The sequence below is a fragment of the Paroedura picta genome, chromosome 3, assembly GCF_049243985.1.
Source record: "Paroedura picta isolate Pp20150507F chromosome 3, Ppicta_v3.0, whole genome shotgun sequence".
NCBI lineage: Eukaryota > Metazoa > Chordata > Lepidosauria > Squamata > Gekkonidae > Paroedura > Paroedura picta.
In genome coordinates, this window is record NC_135371.1 from 15,827,384 (window position 1) to 15,841,142 (window position 13,759).

Here is a 13,759-nt window from a genome sequence, read left to right on the forward strand (position 1 = left end):
GGATTAAACTGGGTGGCAGATTAAAGGTAAAGGTAAAGGTATCCCCTGTGCAAGCACTGGGTCATGTCTGACCCTTGGGGTGACGCCCTCTAGCGTTTTCTTGGCAGATTCAATACGGGGTGGTTTGCCAGTGCCTTCCCCAGTCATTACCGTTTACTGCCCAGCAAGTTGGGTACTCATTTTACCGACCTCGGGAGGAGGGAAGGCTGAGCCAACCTTGAGCCGGCTGCTGGGATTGAACTCCCAGCCTCATGGACAGAGCTTCAGACAGCATGTCTGCTACCTTACCACCCTGCACCACAAAAGGCTCTTGGGTGGCAGATTATGCCCATGCAAAATATGGAAAGTACTGCTGCTGCTATTTTAACTGTGTGAAGCCTTCGGTATTGATGCATTTGGCTGGCTTTGAAAGCTACCTCAAGTTATTATTTACAGTAAGAAATATGGGACTTTAAAAAATGTTCTAGTAAAAAAAAAGAGAAGAGTTGGTTTTTATACACTACTTTTCTGTACTAGGAGTCTCAAAGTGGCTTTCTCTCCTCTCCCCACAACAGGCACCTTGTGTGGTAGGTGGGGCTAAGAGAGCCCTGAGAGAATTGGTCTGTGAGAATATCCCTAAGACAACTGTGACTGGCCCAAGGTCACCCTGTTGGCTGCATGTGGAGGAGCAAGGAGTCAAACCTGGCTTGCCAGATTAGAAGCCCCCGCTCTTTACCACTACCCCATGCTTGATTCAACACATGAATGAAGCCCGGAAACAATGATGTGGATTCTATGGACATATTCTGCCTGTGTCCCTTTGCTCCAGCCACAAGACAGCTTGTTTCCTCTGCCACTAGCACTTCCATTTATGGAAGGGATTGCTGACCTTGTGCGAATGGATGTACAGCCAGAGCGAAGCATGAGTGAAAGACATTCACAAGATCCAAGGCTCACTGATAACCAAATCTTTTAATATTGCTATTATTATGAGAGTTGACAGGGAGGGGTCAGATGGCCTCCTTTCTCCAGAGGAGAAGGTCCCTCTACAGTAAGTGACCAATGGTCATTCTCCCTCTGGAGTGGAGAACATCTGAAGATTGGGACCATCTAAAGCACAGCAGTAAGGTCACCACATTTTGGATTAGCTGAAACCTCTGCACACTTTTAAAAGACATACAGTGCATACTGTATGCAATCACAGTGGACCCTATCTGAACATGACCAAAATGGTGTATCCCAGAGATTAATTCTCTGTATTCCAGCAGGGGACGCAGGTTCACCAAACCAGTTTTAGATGGTCTGAAGTTGCCTTATAAATTTAGAACACAAGTCCAGTGGCATGTTAAATACTAATATGAATTTCAATATGCGCTTTTATGAGACACATACAGTTTCCTGTTGAAATGAATGTTTTTCGTCTTTAGCAAGCCACTGAACTTTTGTTTTATTTTGCTACAACAGACTAACACGGTCACCCCTTTGTAATTGTTACACATTTAGCTCAATATTATCATCTCTAAGTGGGAGCAGCTCTCTGTGGTCTCGGGTAAAGAGGCTGAGCCATGGGAGCTTCCCCTGGTCACAACTAGCATTGGCCACAAGTGATACAGGTCAAAGAATGCAATTTGTGTGTCCCCCAGACTACAAATTTATTCCTTAAGGGGGAATGTAATCCCACCTAGAACACACTATGGACATCACGGCAAAATCCATTTTTATCCAAACTAATTATTATTATTATTATTATTATTATTATTATTATTATTATTATTATTATTATTATTATTATTATTAGATTTATTTCCCGCCTCTCCCGATAGGCTCGAGGCGGGTCACAACAACTAATCCCATTAAAATTCCAATCTACTAACTAACATGGCGGCTGAAAATCCCATCCCTCCCCCAATTATTAAGAGGTGAAGAGGAAAGGATAGGGGAGTAGCGTACACTCCAACTCCTATCCACCAATGCACTCATACGACAATAAATAGCTTAATTTAATTTACCGATTTTAAATTAGAAGCATGATATTTTCCATTTATAATACAGAACATTGTCATGGCGACCATGAAGGATCTATTTCATTTGGCGGCAACCTGTCTGTGACTGTAGCGGATGGTAAGTAGGTCATTCTTTTACTTTATAAAGATGGAAGCCGGTGTAGAAAAATGTAAAAAGGAGAGAGAGAAAACGGTTGTTTAGCAGCAAGTTCTGCTTCCATTTTCAGGTGTGGGGTTGTTGTTTTGGCAATGGCGATGAAAGGAAGCATGACCTGAGCTTAGAGTAGTGGCAGCATTAGAACAGAGTGCGATAGGAGAAAGGCGAAGTAGGAGAGGTATTTATACAAAACCCTTGATGTTAACACATCTCAATTTCCTGAACATGAAGAGCTCTTCAGTCACTGCGACTGTGGCGTTCTCACCTCGCGTACCAAGAGATGATGCTAACCATGAACCTCTTGATAGGTATGGTAACCGTTTTGTATTTTAATAAAGGATCCCCGCCCTAAATGGTGACTACTCCTATTACAAGGTTGATGCCTATCATCCTCTCACGATGTACACTGCAGGATGAGCCTCTGGCAGAGAGCCAGTTTGGTGTAGTTGTTAGGAGTGCTGACTTTTAATCTGGCATGCCGGGTTCGATTCTGCACTCCCCCACATGCAGCCAGGTGGGTGACCTTGGGCTCGCCACGACACTGATAAAGCTGTTCTGACCAGGCAGTGATATCAGGGCTCTCTCAGCCTCACCCACCCCACAGGGTGTCTGTTGTGGGGAGAGGAAAGGGAAGGCGACTGTAAGCTGCTTTGAGCCTCCTTCGGATAGAGAAAAGTGGCATATAAGAATCAACTCTTCTTCTCTCTGGCTGCAAGCTAATAGTCGGCCCTGAATCTAGACCCACCACCAGCATAACAGCAGCCACTGGCCCTGCTTTCCTGGCACAAAACTCTAGTAGTAGTCATAGTGCCAGGCAGGGATACTTGTGTGGCATCAGTAGGACACAGAGAGATTTAGGACAGATGGTGCTGCAGCAGCATGGCATTCTAGCAGAGAAAAGGGAGTGCATTCTGATGCCTAGCTGAGAAGGAGAGTCCCTGAGGCAGAAGGCAAAGCCAGATGGCGCCACTCTGCTAGTTGGACATAGGATAAGTCTCTGCTGCTGTAGCCAAAGCAATTTCTTAAGACTAGGCTGCCAAGGGAGATGCCAACATGTGTCCAAGGGAGCTGGTTTGGTGTAGGAAATGAGAGTGCTGGACTAGCATTTGAGAGACCTTGGTTTAGATTTTCACTCTGTCATAAGGTTTGCTAGGATACCTTGGGCCAGTCACTTGCTCGCGTACTCTCTCTCTCAGCCAAATCATTTGCAAGTTTGCTGTGAAAAAGGGAGAATTATGTATGCTGCTCTGACAAAGTGCAGGATATTTATTTATATGTTTACTGATTGAATAGCATTTATAGTTTAGCCAGGAGATCTTGGGATTGTCTGACAGAAGAAGAAGAGTTAGTTCTTATATGCCACTTCTCTACCTGAAGGAGTCTCAAAGTGGCTTACAGGTGCCTTCTCTTTCCTCTCCCCACAACAGACACCCTGTGAGGGAGGAGAGCCCAAGGTCATCCAGCTGGCTGCATGTAGAGAGCAGGGAATCAAACCCGGCTCGCCAGATTAGAAGTCCGTATTCCTAACCACTACACCAAGCTGGCTCTCAGCCAGGCAAGGGATGTTCACAGGTGGTTTTGCCACTGGTTATCTCTGTGTCATCACTCTTAGTGTTCCTTGGAGGAACTCCATCCAAATCCTTGGAGGTCTCCCATCCAAATACTAGCTGGAGTCAGCCCTGCCTAGCTTCTGAGATCTGACAAGACCGGCCTTGCCTGGCTATTCGGGTCAGGGCTAGGGGAGGATAAAGGTATATTAGATTGCTTTAAGAATGGAATGAGTTTTAAAGGACAGGGAAAGTGACTGGAGCATTTAGTATCATTTCACACACTGGATCTTTTGACACTCTGGGGAAAGTAGTGATCTTGCTGTTGTTAACTATTAAGCCGTAATTACTGGGAGGTATTGAGGATTGGGCTTCTTTTAAAGAGTTTTAAGATGCTCCAAGGTTATTAACGGTGGCCTGGTGCAATGACCATATTATACCACTAACGGTTCATAGAAGTTCTCAAAATCCCAGTGTGTTTCGAGGCACACGGGACCATCAACCTGAAATGTTCTGGATAAAAGGGTATCTCAAGGACTGTCTTCAGCCCTATGAATTTGCTTGGCAGCTCATTTGAGGCTCTTCTCTGTATGTCCCTAAAATTAGAATAGCTACTGAGGAAAAGACCTTCACCAAAGTATTGCCACTCACCATCAGAAGAGACCTCCTGAGTACCTCCCTTGCTGTGATCAGTCCTGCTCTTTTGGTGTTTAATGATTTCAGTGTTTAATGATTGTGTTTTGGGTATGTGTATTCATGCTCTTTTGAAATCTTTTAGCAGTATGGAATATGAATCATCCTTATTTATTTGTTTTAGTGCTTTTATAGTCTGCCTTTTGTTTTGCAGACTCAATACTACGACCATTTCCGCACTGAGGGGGTAAAATGCAAGTGGCTTCCTGCTTGCAAACGCAGGATGGTAAATCTTGCGTCTGCAACCCACCTCACAGGGAGACCCCTCACACGTTTTACCTCTGCCCTGTTGTGGCTTTTTGCCTCCTTACGAGTCTGCAAGGGAAAACAAGCCAAACTTCTCCCTCTGCTCCTTGGCTTGTCAATCACAGCACAGCAGTTCTTTCATGGACTGAAACTTTCTCCCCCCTCCCCAGCCCCAAAATTATGTTAAAAAAAGGACTTCCGCATTACTGTGCAGTAATGCCACAACACAGATGCATTTTAATAGAAATCAACACTGCCACGTTGCTATGGAGAAATGCCAGAACGACACAGCATCCCCCCCCCCCGCCTTTGGAATTTGTGTTCTTTTTTCAGTTTATTTCTGCCTGGGTGGATTATTGAGACACTGAACATCATCCCTGGAGACCAAAAAGACATTTTGTTCTAATGGTTGGCCTTTAAACAAGGTGCTCACCCCCCTGTATGATCGGGAGATTCAACCCGATCACCTGCCCCCCCCCTTTCCCAGCTCATTCCTCACCTCCATGGACACTTTAAAAAAGATTTTATTTCACCATTGACAATGTAGGTTTGCAGTCGTGCTGCAACATGGACCGAGATGCAGGCAACGTCATGTGGAGGGGGCTCTAAAAGCCATCAACATTTGAAAGCTGTCCAGGAACATATACCTCGTGCGGAAATGGTCTACCTGTTCCTTTTACCAGCAGCTTTGTTGCTCTGTTTTTATCTCTGCCCATTGTTCTGTTTTACATGTATTCCCGCAGCTGTTTTATTTTTCAGTGTCACTTCCTGTAAACTACCTTCGATTCATCTTGTGTAGGAAGGCAGACTAGAATAAATAAATAAAAATAATACAAAATGCTTAACACAGGAAGAGCCATACAGTTGCCTGTTTTGCTCCTGATGTGTCTGTCAGCCAGTATTCTTAAGTGGCCATTCTTATACTTCTTTTTTTTCTGGAACAGATATCAATAAGTATTTTGGAGAACAACTCAAAAATTTATAAGCAGTAGTTGTAAAGAACTTTCTTGTGCCTTGACAGCTGCAAGAAAAGTTACTTACTGTGTAATACCAAACAGAATTGCACCCTCTAAGTCTATTGAAGTCAGTAGGCTCAGAAGGGGATAACTCTGCAGAGGATGGAAGTGCTAATGCTATTGTGCCTGCAGAGTGAAAGGGTGATGTCCTGTTAATGGTGATGGATGGTACTGCTGTTAAGGTGAGATGGGGTCGTAGAATATAGGGACTTCCCAGGTTTGCAGAGATATTTATTCTTGAAGCCTGGTGCTGACATTGGGGAGTGTTTACCATGGCTGTTTTTAATTTCAGGGTTTTTAAAATTTTTGTTTGCTATTCAGGCATAAAAGTCTCTGGTATTATAATAGGAACTGATGTTGAGGAAAAATGGAAGCCTTGTTCTCTTGGTCTTTAAATTTAAACAGAATGCAAATCCAGCTAAATTGCCCTCTTTCATCTAAAAAAAAAGAGTGAAATTTATCTCCTCTGTTTGAAGTGGCAGATGTAGGGAGTGGGAAGCCATTTACAAAAATGCAGGCGGAGCAGAAAGACTACAGAAGGAACTTCACTGCACTTTCTAATCTCAAACATCAGGACTTTGGGGGGTGGTCTTTGAGGATGTGCTGTGGGGAAAGCAGGAATTCAGTGAAAATGACTACTTCATTGCAGATGGTAATGGCATGACTAAAATCAGAGAAACAGGGAACGTGGGCTGGGTTCACTTCTTCTGAAGCCGGGGGAAAATCTGCCACAGCAGAGCCCACAGCAAGGAACAGATAAATACTATATTTATGGAAGTTAATCAGAGTAATCTCCAGCAGAAAGCCTGTTCCCCCTTCTCTCCGCAGACCTAATGAATGAAAACACAGCTCTTACCACAAGAGGAGACATTGCAATATTTTCACACAAATAACTATCTAAGCACATTCACATGTGAAACACACACCACTTTAAGCATGGGGGGAAAGCCAAGCAAATCAATAGCTATGTCTGTAAACAGGGGGAGGGGGAATATAAATTGTATTACGCACAAAGCTGCTGCTCACACATGCTTCTCCCCCTCAGAGAAATGTTGCTCACTTTGCTTATAATCAGGGCCAAGCATGTTCTAGATATCTATAATAGCATTGTACACTTCATAGGACTGCCAACCTCCAGGTGGCACCTGGAGATATCCCACTACTATAGTTGATCTCCATACGATCATGGTCAATTCCCCAGGAGAAAACGGCTGCTTTGCAGGATGGACTGTATGACACTATACTCCTTACTCAGGCCCCACCCCACAAATCTCCAAATGTTTTCCAACCCATAGCTGGCAACCCTAATTCAGTATCTGCCACCGAATTTCAGCTTCATCTTTCAAATCCCCACATTTCTAACCCTTGTGGACTCTGAAGTAAAACTTGAAAAGAGTAGCCAGTGTCTGATGAATTCATAGAAGCCTGAATTGATCCTGAGTAAGCCAGTCTAACAAGCCAGCCTTCTAGTTCAGTCTCCCGTCCCTCCCTAAGGCTGGCTGTTACAGCACGGTGTTATGTAAAATAAGCAAACAAGTGCAAATTTACTTGGTTTGCATAAATCAGCTTTAATGATTTGGTGTTTCTTGGAACAAAATTTGCATTATTTTCGCAAGATGTTGGTTTATTTTAAATGCAAAGTACACATAGTTTGTAATGCTGTTGCTTGCGGAAGACATCCATCAAACAAAGGGCAAAACCCAGCAACCTTTTGCCATAAAATTTAAGGACTAGTGCTGTTACATACATTGGATTGGATTCACTGCAGTGTTTCTGTGTATGGAATAGTTTTCATCCCCAGAGTGCAGAATTTTCACACATCTCCCTGCTGCAGTCTGAAATAACACCTGCAGTGCTGATCCTGAGCAGTGAGGGACCCCCAGGAACAGCATGGTTCACAGGTCATTTTGGTCATTTTGGTCTATAGTGGAAGGGAAGAAAGTTCTGCCCCACAGATGGAAACTCTTCTTCCCATGGAAATGCTCCAGCTCATTATTTACCAACAATGAAGGGGAGGAGGGGCCGGAAGAGGAATCTCCACCATAATATTTTATGTGTGAGAACAATGTAATAAAATACAATAGATCATTTATATTAGACACACTTATTACAGTTCTGAGATGAGCCTCTTGTGACGCAGGGTGGTAAGGCAGCAGAAATGCTGTCTGAAGCTGTCTGCCCATGAGGCTGGGAGTTCAATCCCAGCAGCCGGCTCAAGGTTGACTCAGCCTTCCATCCTTCCGAGGTCGGTGAAATGAGTACCCAGCTTGCTGGGGGGTAAACGGTACTGACTGGGGAAGGGAATGGCAAACCACCCCGTGTTGAGTCTGCCATGAAAACGCTAGAGGGCGTCACCCCAAGGGTCAGACATGACCCGGTGCTTTTTATTACAGCTCTGACTCAATGCAATGGAAGGGAATAATCCATGCATATTTTTCTTTGATTCTGGCTGTTAAAGCTGATCTGGAAGAAAAATCCATGAAGTACTAGAGGTCAGTGAGTCTAACAGACTCTGTTTTCCAAAACAGACCCATGCTCCAGTAAGATCCTTCCAAACCAGACCAGACAGTGTGGTACAGAAGACTCTTCAACTGCTCTTTCCCAGCCTATCCTGCCCCTGAACGAATCTTAAATTAATGTTTTAATGTTACTACTTTCCAAAAAAGGCTATTTAAGCTGCAACGCTAAACACAATTATTAGAGATTAAATGCCATTGAACACAATGGGAGTGCTTAGGTTTGCACTGATAGGATAGAGACTCTAAAAACAGACTCACGTCCTGAGAATTCTGCTGTGAGCTTTTGCGTGGTCGAAGTTCAAGCGGGGTGGATGCTGACTGAGAGTTCTCTGGGCAGAACTGTGAACCAAAAAGGAACTGAGAATCGCTCAGGCTGTTGCAGTCAGTAGGAGCACCCGTCCAGCTGGATGATTTATGAGGTCTGAAACAAGAAAGCAGACAGAAGTGAACCCTGAGCCCCTGTAATTAATAAAATTAAATGTATATAATGTGACAGTCAAGTATTTTTTTGCCTATTTGTCACTGCTGAAAATGTCCAAATCCCACAATGGAACAGTATTAAATGTGTGACAATACAGATGAATGTTCAGTGGATAAAATGTCATTATGAACACTTGGAAGCAAAGGATCGTTCACTGTTCATCTTTATTAAACCAGCAAATGGGGAAACTTTATATAGGTGATTGAAAGGAACATGCAGTTTTCCCACTGAGAGAATTTAGAAATAACATAGTCTTCAATATTCCCAGTGATATGCTTCTCTGCAGAGGAGCACAGAACATCATGTAGCGAGGCCTGTCCCCCTAGTCCAGCCTTTCTCAGCTTTTTCACCATTGAGAAAGCCCTGAGACATTCTTCAGGCCTCAAGAAACCCCAGAAGTGGTGCAATAGTGTAGAATATGGTTGGGAAGCATAACTGGGTACACGCCCACTCAGGGTCCCTCCCTTTCCCATCCTCTCCAGGCCCATCATTGGCTGTTTTGGAAGTGGGGCGTGTACCCAGAAGGAGGAGGAGGAGGACATTTTATTTTTACATAGGGCACGTAGCTTTGTGGTATATAAATATAGTAAATAAATAAATAAATCATGATTTTGCAATTTCCCTCATCCCGGAGCAAATCTTGGGGAAACCCGCACCAGCCACTTGAGAGCTCTGGGTTGCTGTCAATATCATGTGGAAGGAGCACTAAAACCTGCAAGCAACAAGAGGCTATCCTGGCAGCAAATTCCTTGTGTGGAATCGGTCACAGTAAACCCACTGGAGCTTAGTTACTTTGGTGCATAATTTTAATTCATTTACAGTGAATAGGCACACCCTGCATACAACCTATGACTGCCTTCACCACTCTGTAATTATTTATATTTTGTAGGATTTCAATATAGCAATAGAAGAAGTTGGGTTTTGCCCTGCTCACTACCCGAAGGAGTCTCAAAGTGGCTTCCAATCATCTTCTCTTCTTCTCCCCATAACAGACATCCCATGAGGTAGGTGGGACTGAGAGAGCTCTGAGAGGACTGCTCAATCAGAACAGCATTATCAGGGCTATGACAACCCCACGGTCACCCACTGGTTGCATGTGGAGGAGCAGGGAATCAAACCCAGCTCTCCAGATTAGAGGTCGTCAGTGTATTGGTAAATAGGTGGGTTCATAGTTGCCATGGTTTGCAACTATGATTCAGCCAGGAGTGTCAACCCCCAGGTGGGGCCTGGAGATCTCCCAACATTACAACATCTCCAGATGATAGAGTTCAGTTTCCCTGGAGGGTGGACTCAATGGCAATATATCTTGCTGAGGTCCTTCTCCACACACCCTGCCCCCAGGGTCCACCCGCAAATCTCCAGGAATTTCTCAAGCTGGAGTTAGCCAGTCTATGTTACCAGTTGTAGCAATACACTGCCTTCCACAAGAAGCAGGAAAGAGCTGAGACATTTCTCAATTACTCATCACACCAGCTAGCAGTATTTGAGCTCATAAGTAACTGTGTTTGTGTCCCTTATAAATTCAGTGGCATTCTCACGTCTTTTGCAACTTCTGAAGTTTTAAAGGCACAAAATGTTGCATTTAACAAAGTCATCCATATAATATTCAATGTTTAAGAAGTATGTTTCTTCTTTTACTTGTGTGTCCTTAGCTACCCTCTGGCTTAGGGAACATTTGGAATTTTGATATCTAGAATGTGCCAGGTACATTTTTTTAGCCTTTCAGATAGCATTTTCTATCGCCAGTCAAATACTGATATGCTTATTTGATATCTGCAGCCCTATTTCAACAGTGCATTTTCATTCTCCCTTGGCTATTTATAGGATGCCAGCCATGTTTGAACATGAATGCAGACACATCACAAGGGAAAACAACTGGAAGCATATGACTGTAGAAATGTAATAAATATGCAAATGTTATTTAAAATATAACAACGTTAAACTATGAGCTCAGCTGTGTACCGGATGCAAAGAGAGCTCTATGCTGTGCACAAACTACATCTCAAAAGGGATTAGAAACAGTGTGCTATTTCTACACTTTTATGGGGATTTTTATGCAAAAATACTGAGAAGACTGCTGAAGGGGGGCAAAGCTACAATGGATTCACATCAACATTATTCCCAAGACAGTCAAAATGGTTGTAACGCACTGCATGGGTCCACTATGCACAAAACAGTATACTAGAACTTCATTATCTTCAGCAGAGCCATCACTTTGAACACATAGAACGTGCTTATAGTGAATCAGGCAGCTGTTCCATCAAGGTCACCACTGCTGACTCTCACTGGGAGCAGTTCTCTAGGGCAGTGGTCCCCAACCTTTTTATCACCGGGGACCACTCAACGCTGGGGACCACTCAACGCCTTTTACTGAGGCCCAGTGGGGGGGGGTAGTTTACTCCTCTACTCTCAACCACTGCCCTAACGCTCTCTGATCGCTATGGTAATGTTTAAACATCCCTTCAAAATAAGATACAGACACGCCACAACAATGAAGTGTGTTGTAAAGGGCTGGGGGGGATGAAATAAAGGGCCGGGGGGGAGGAGAAGGCGTCCTTTGGGGCCCACCTCCCAATTACTCGAAGGACCACATGTGGTCCGCCGCCCACAGGTCAGGGATGGCTACTCTAGGGCAGGAGATCCCAACCTTTTGAGCTTGTGGGTGCCTCTGGAAAGCTCACAAAGGGTGGTGGGCACAATGACTAAATGGCTACTGCAGGAAGCAAAGCCTCATACACAGAGTGCAGGGGGAAAGAAGAATGTTAAAACCATGGTGGCAGCTGCAACTGAAACAAAAGTTATTTATCCTACAAAGTCTATCAGATCTCCAGGGGCCAATCAGAAGCCACCCTGGGCAAGAGCCCCACATGGTTCCACCCACTTTCTAAAAAATATTAACTAGACACCTGGAAAAGTATCACTAGGGCCTATGGCAGCCACAGGTACAATATTGGAGGCCCATGCTCTAGGGCAGAGGTGGTCAAGCTGTAACTCTCCAGATGTTCATTGTCTACAGTTCCCACAAGCCCCTGCTAATTGAGGCAGGGGCAGGAGTTCATGGGAATTGTGGTCCATGGACATCTGGAGAGCTACATTTTGTGGCCACCCCTGCTCTAGGGTCCCAGGCAGATTTATTCACATCAATCCTTTTATCTGGCGATACCAGGGATTGAACCTGGGACCTTCTGTACACAACACTGAGTCACATTTACTTCCATCCTGGGCTTATACCTCGGGGAGGTTTGAAACTTGCCCATTCTGTTTGGGAACCACCAACCAATCATGAGCCTCACCAGAAAAATGCATTGCCCACCTTCCTGAGATATAGGGCAGGTTACAGGTGAGTGACATGTGGCTCCTGAGCCACTGAATATCACTAGTTTAGATCTAGCCAGCTTGGCCATTCAATACTGCCTGATTTCATAGAATCATAGAATCATAGAGTTGGAAGGGGCCACACAGGCCATCTAGTCCAACTCCCTGCTCAATGCAGGATCAGCCCAAAGCATCCTAAAGCATCCAAGAAAAGTGTGTATCCAACCTTTGCTTGAAGACTGCCAGTGGGGGGGGGGGAGCTCATCACCTCCTTAGGCAGCCTATTCCACTGCTGAACTACTCTGACTGTGAATTTTTTTTTCCTGATATCTAGCCTATATCGTTGTACTTGTAGTTAAACCCATTACTGCGTGTCCTCTCCTCTGCAGCCAACGGAAACAGCATCCTGCCCTCCTCCAAATGACAATCTTTAAATACTTAAAGAGGGTTATCATGTCCCCTCTCAACCTCCTTTTCTCCAGGCTGAACATTCCCAAGTCCCTCAACCTATCTTCATAGGGCTTGATCCCTTGGACCCAGATCATCCTCGTCGCTCTCCTCTGTACCCTTTCAATTTTATCTACGTCCTTCTTGAAGTGAGGCCTCCAGAACTACACACAGTACTCCAGGTGTGGTCTGACCAGTGCCGTATACAATGGGACTATGACATCTTGTGATTTTGATGTGATGCCCCTGTTGATACAGCCCAAAATGGCATTCGCCTTTTTTTACCGCTGCATCACACTGCCTGCTCATGTTTAGTTTACAATCCACAAGTACCCCAAGGTCTCGTTCACACACAGTGTTACCTAGAAGCGCATCCCCCATCCAGTAGGCATGCTTTTCATTTTTTGACCCAGATGCAGAACTTTACACTTATCTTTATTAAATTGCATCTTGTTCTCATTTCCCTCCTTACCATCCCACCTGACTTTGTCCATGCAGGTCCATTGATCTTTGATGGTCAAAGAGGAATCCTCATTTCTTTTCACCTGCTGAAAATCCGGATGGAACCAATGGATTGCAATTTTCATAACTGACCCCAGTCTGACTGCTGCAACTCCCCCCAGCTAATACCAGCATGTTGTGCTGTGCAAATTATGTCCACTGGGAAAGAATAGCATCAGCAACACAGTTGGTTCAGGTATTATACAAAACCAATAAGCTAAATTCCAGAAACCTGTAAAAAAATCTAGAATATAATTCAATCAAGCAGCATGCTTTACTTTAAAAGAATAAATCATGCCAGAGGAAGTTACTCTTACTCTTCTGCATGCTAGCTCTGCCAACACCTGCCTCACAAAATTATATCAGCTCATTTGCCTGAGGTGAGTACATTTTCCTTAATGGGCAAGTAGACTTTTATTAATTTAATTCCTTAAAAAAAAAAAAACACCTCATACACCGTCACAGCAAAGTGAAGCAGTAAAGGATTCGGTGCCTAATCTGGAAAATTTTACTGACAGTTTAACAAGGTTAATTTAGACAGCATAAGCCCAGTGGGCCAAATTTCCTCGCTCAACTGCACTGTCATTTCATGGGAGATTAATCTGATTCAAAATGATTGTGAAATGGGTCTAAGGACTACTACTTTGCTTTAATTCCCCTGCTGCTGATTTCTCTAGATGTCCACAGCATGAAAAAGGCATGTGTTATTTTGTTACAATCCTGGCTGGAAGGGAACTACTCTTCTGAGCTTTCTAACCAGGAACTCAAACTCAAACTCCAAATTGCAGTAGAATATAACGCATAGTTGTATAATAAGTAAATTGTATTCTGAGCATCATGGTTCATTTCTGCACT

At 44.1% G+C, this 13,759-nt stretch overlaps 1 protein-coding gene across 4 annotated transcripts in view; it reads right to left on the bottom strand.

The window, feature by feature from the left end:
* The window catches only part of IHO1 (interactor of HORMAD1 1), a 55,376-nt gene that overhangs the window by 26,982 nt on the left and 14,635 nt on the right, over window positions 1-13,759 (bottom strand). For all 4 annotated transcript variants that reach the window (XM_077324875.1, XM_077324876.1, XM_077324874.1 and 1 more), the window contains exon 3: window positions 8,419-8,581. In XM_077324875.1, coding sequence (XP_077180990.1) covers window positions 8,419-8,581 — 163 coding nt within the window. The remainder of the gene's footprint in view (window positions 1-8,418; window positions 8,582-13,759) is intronic.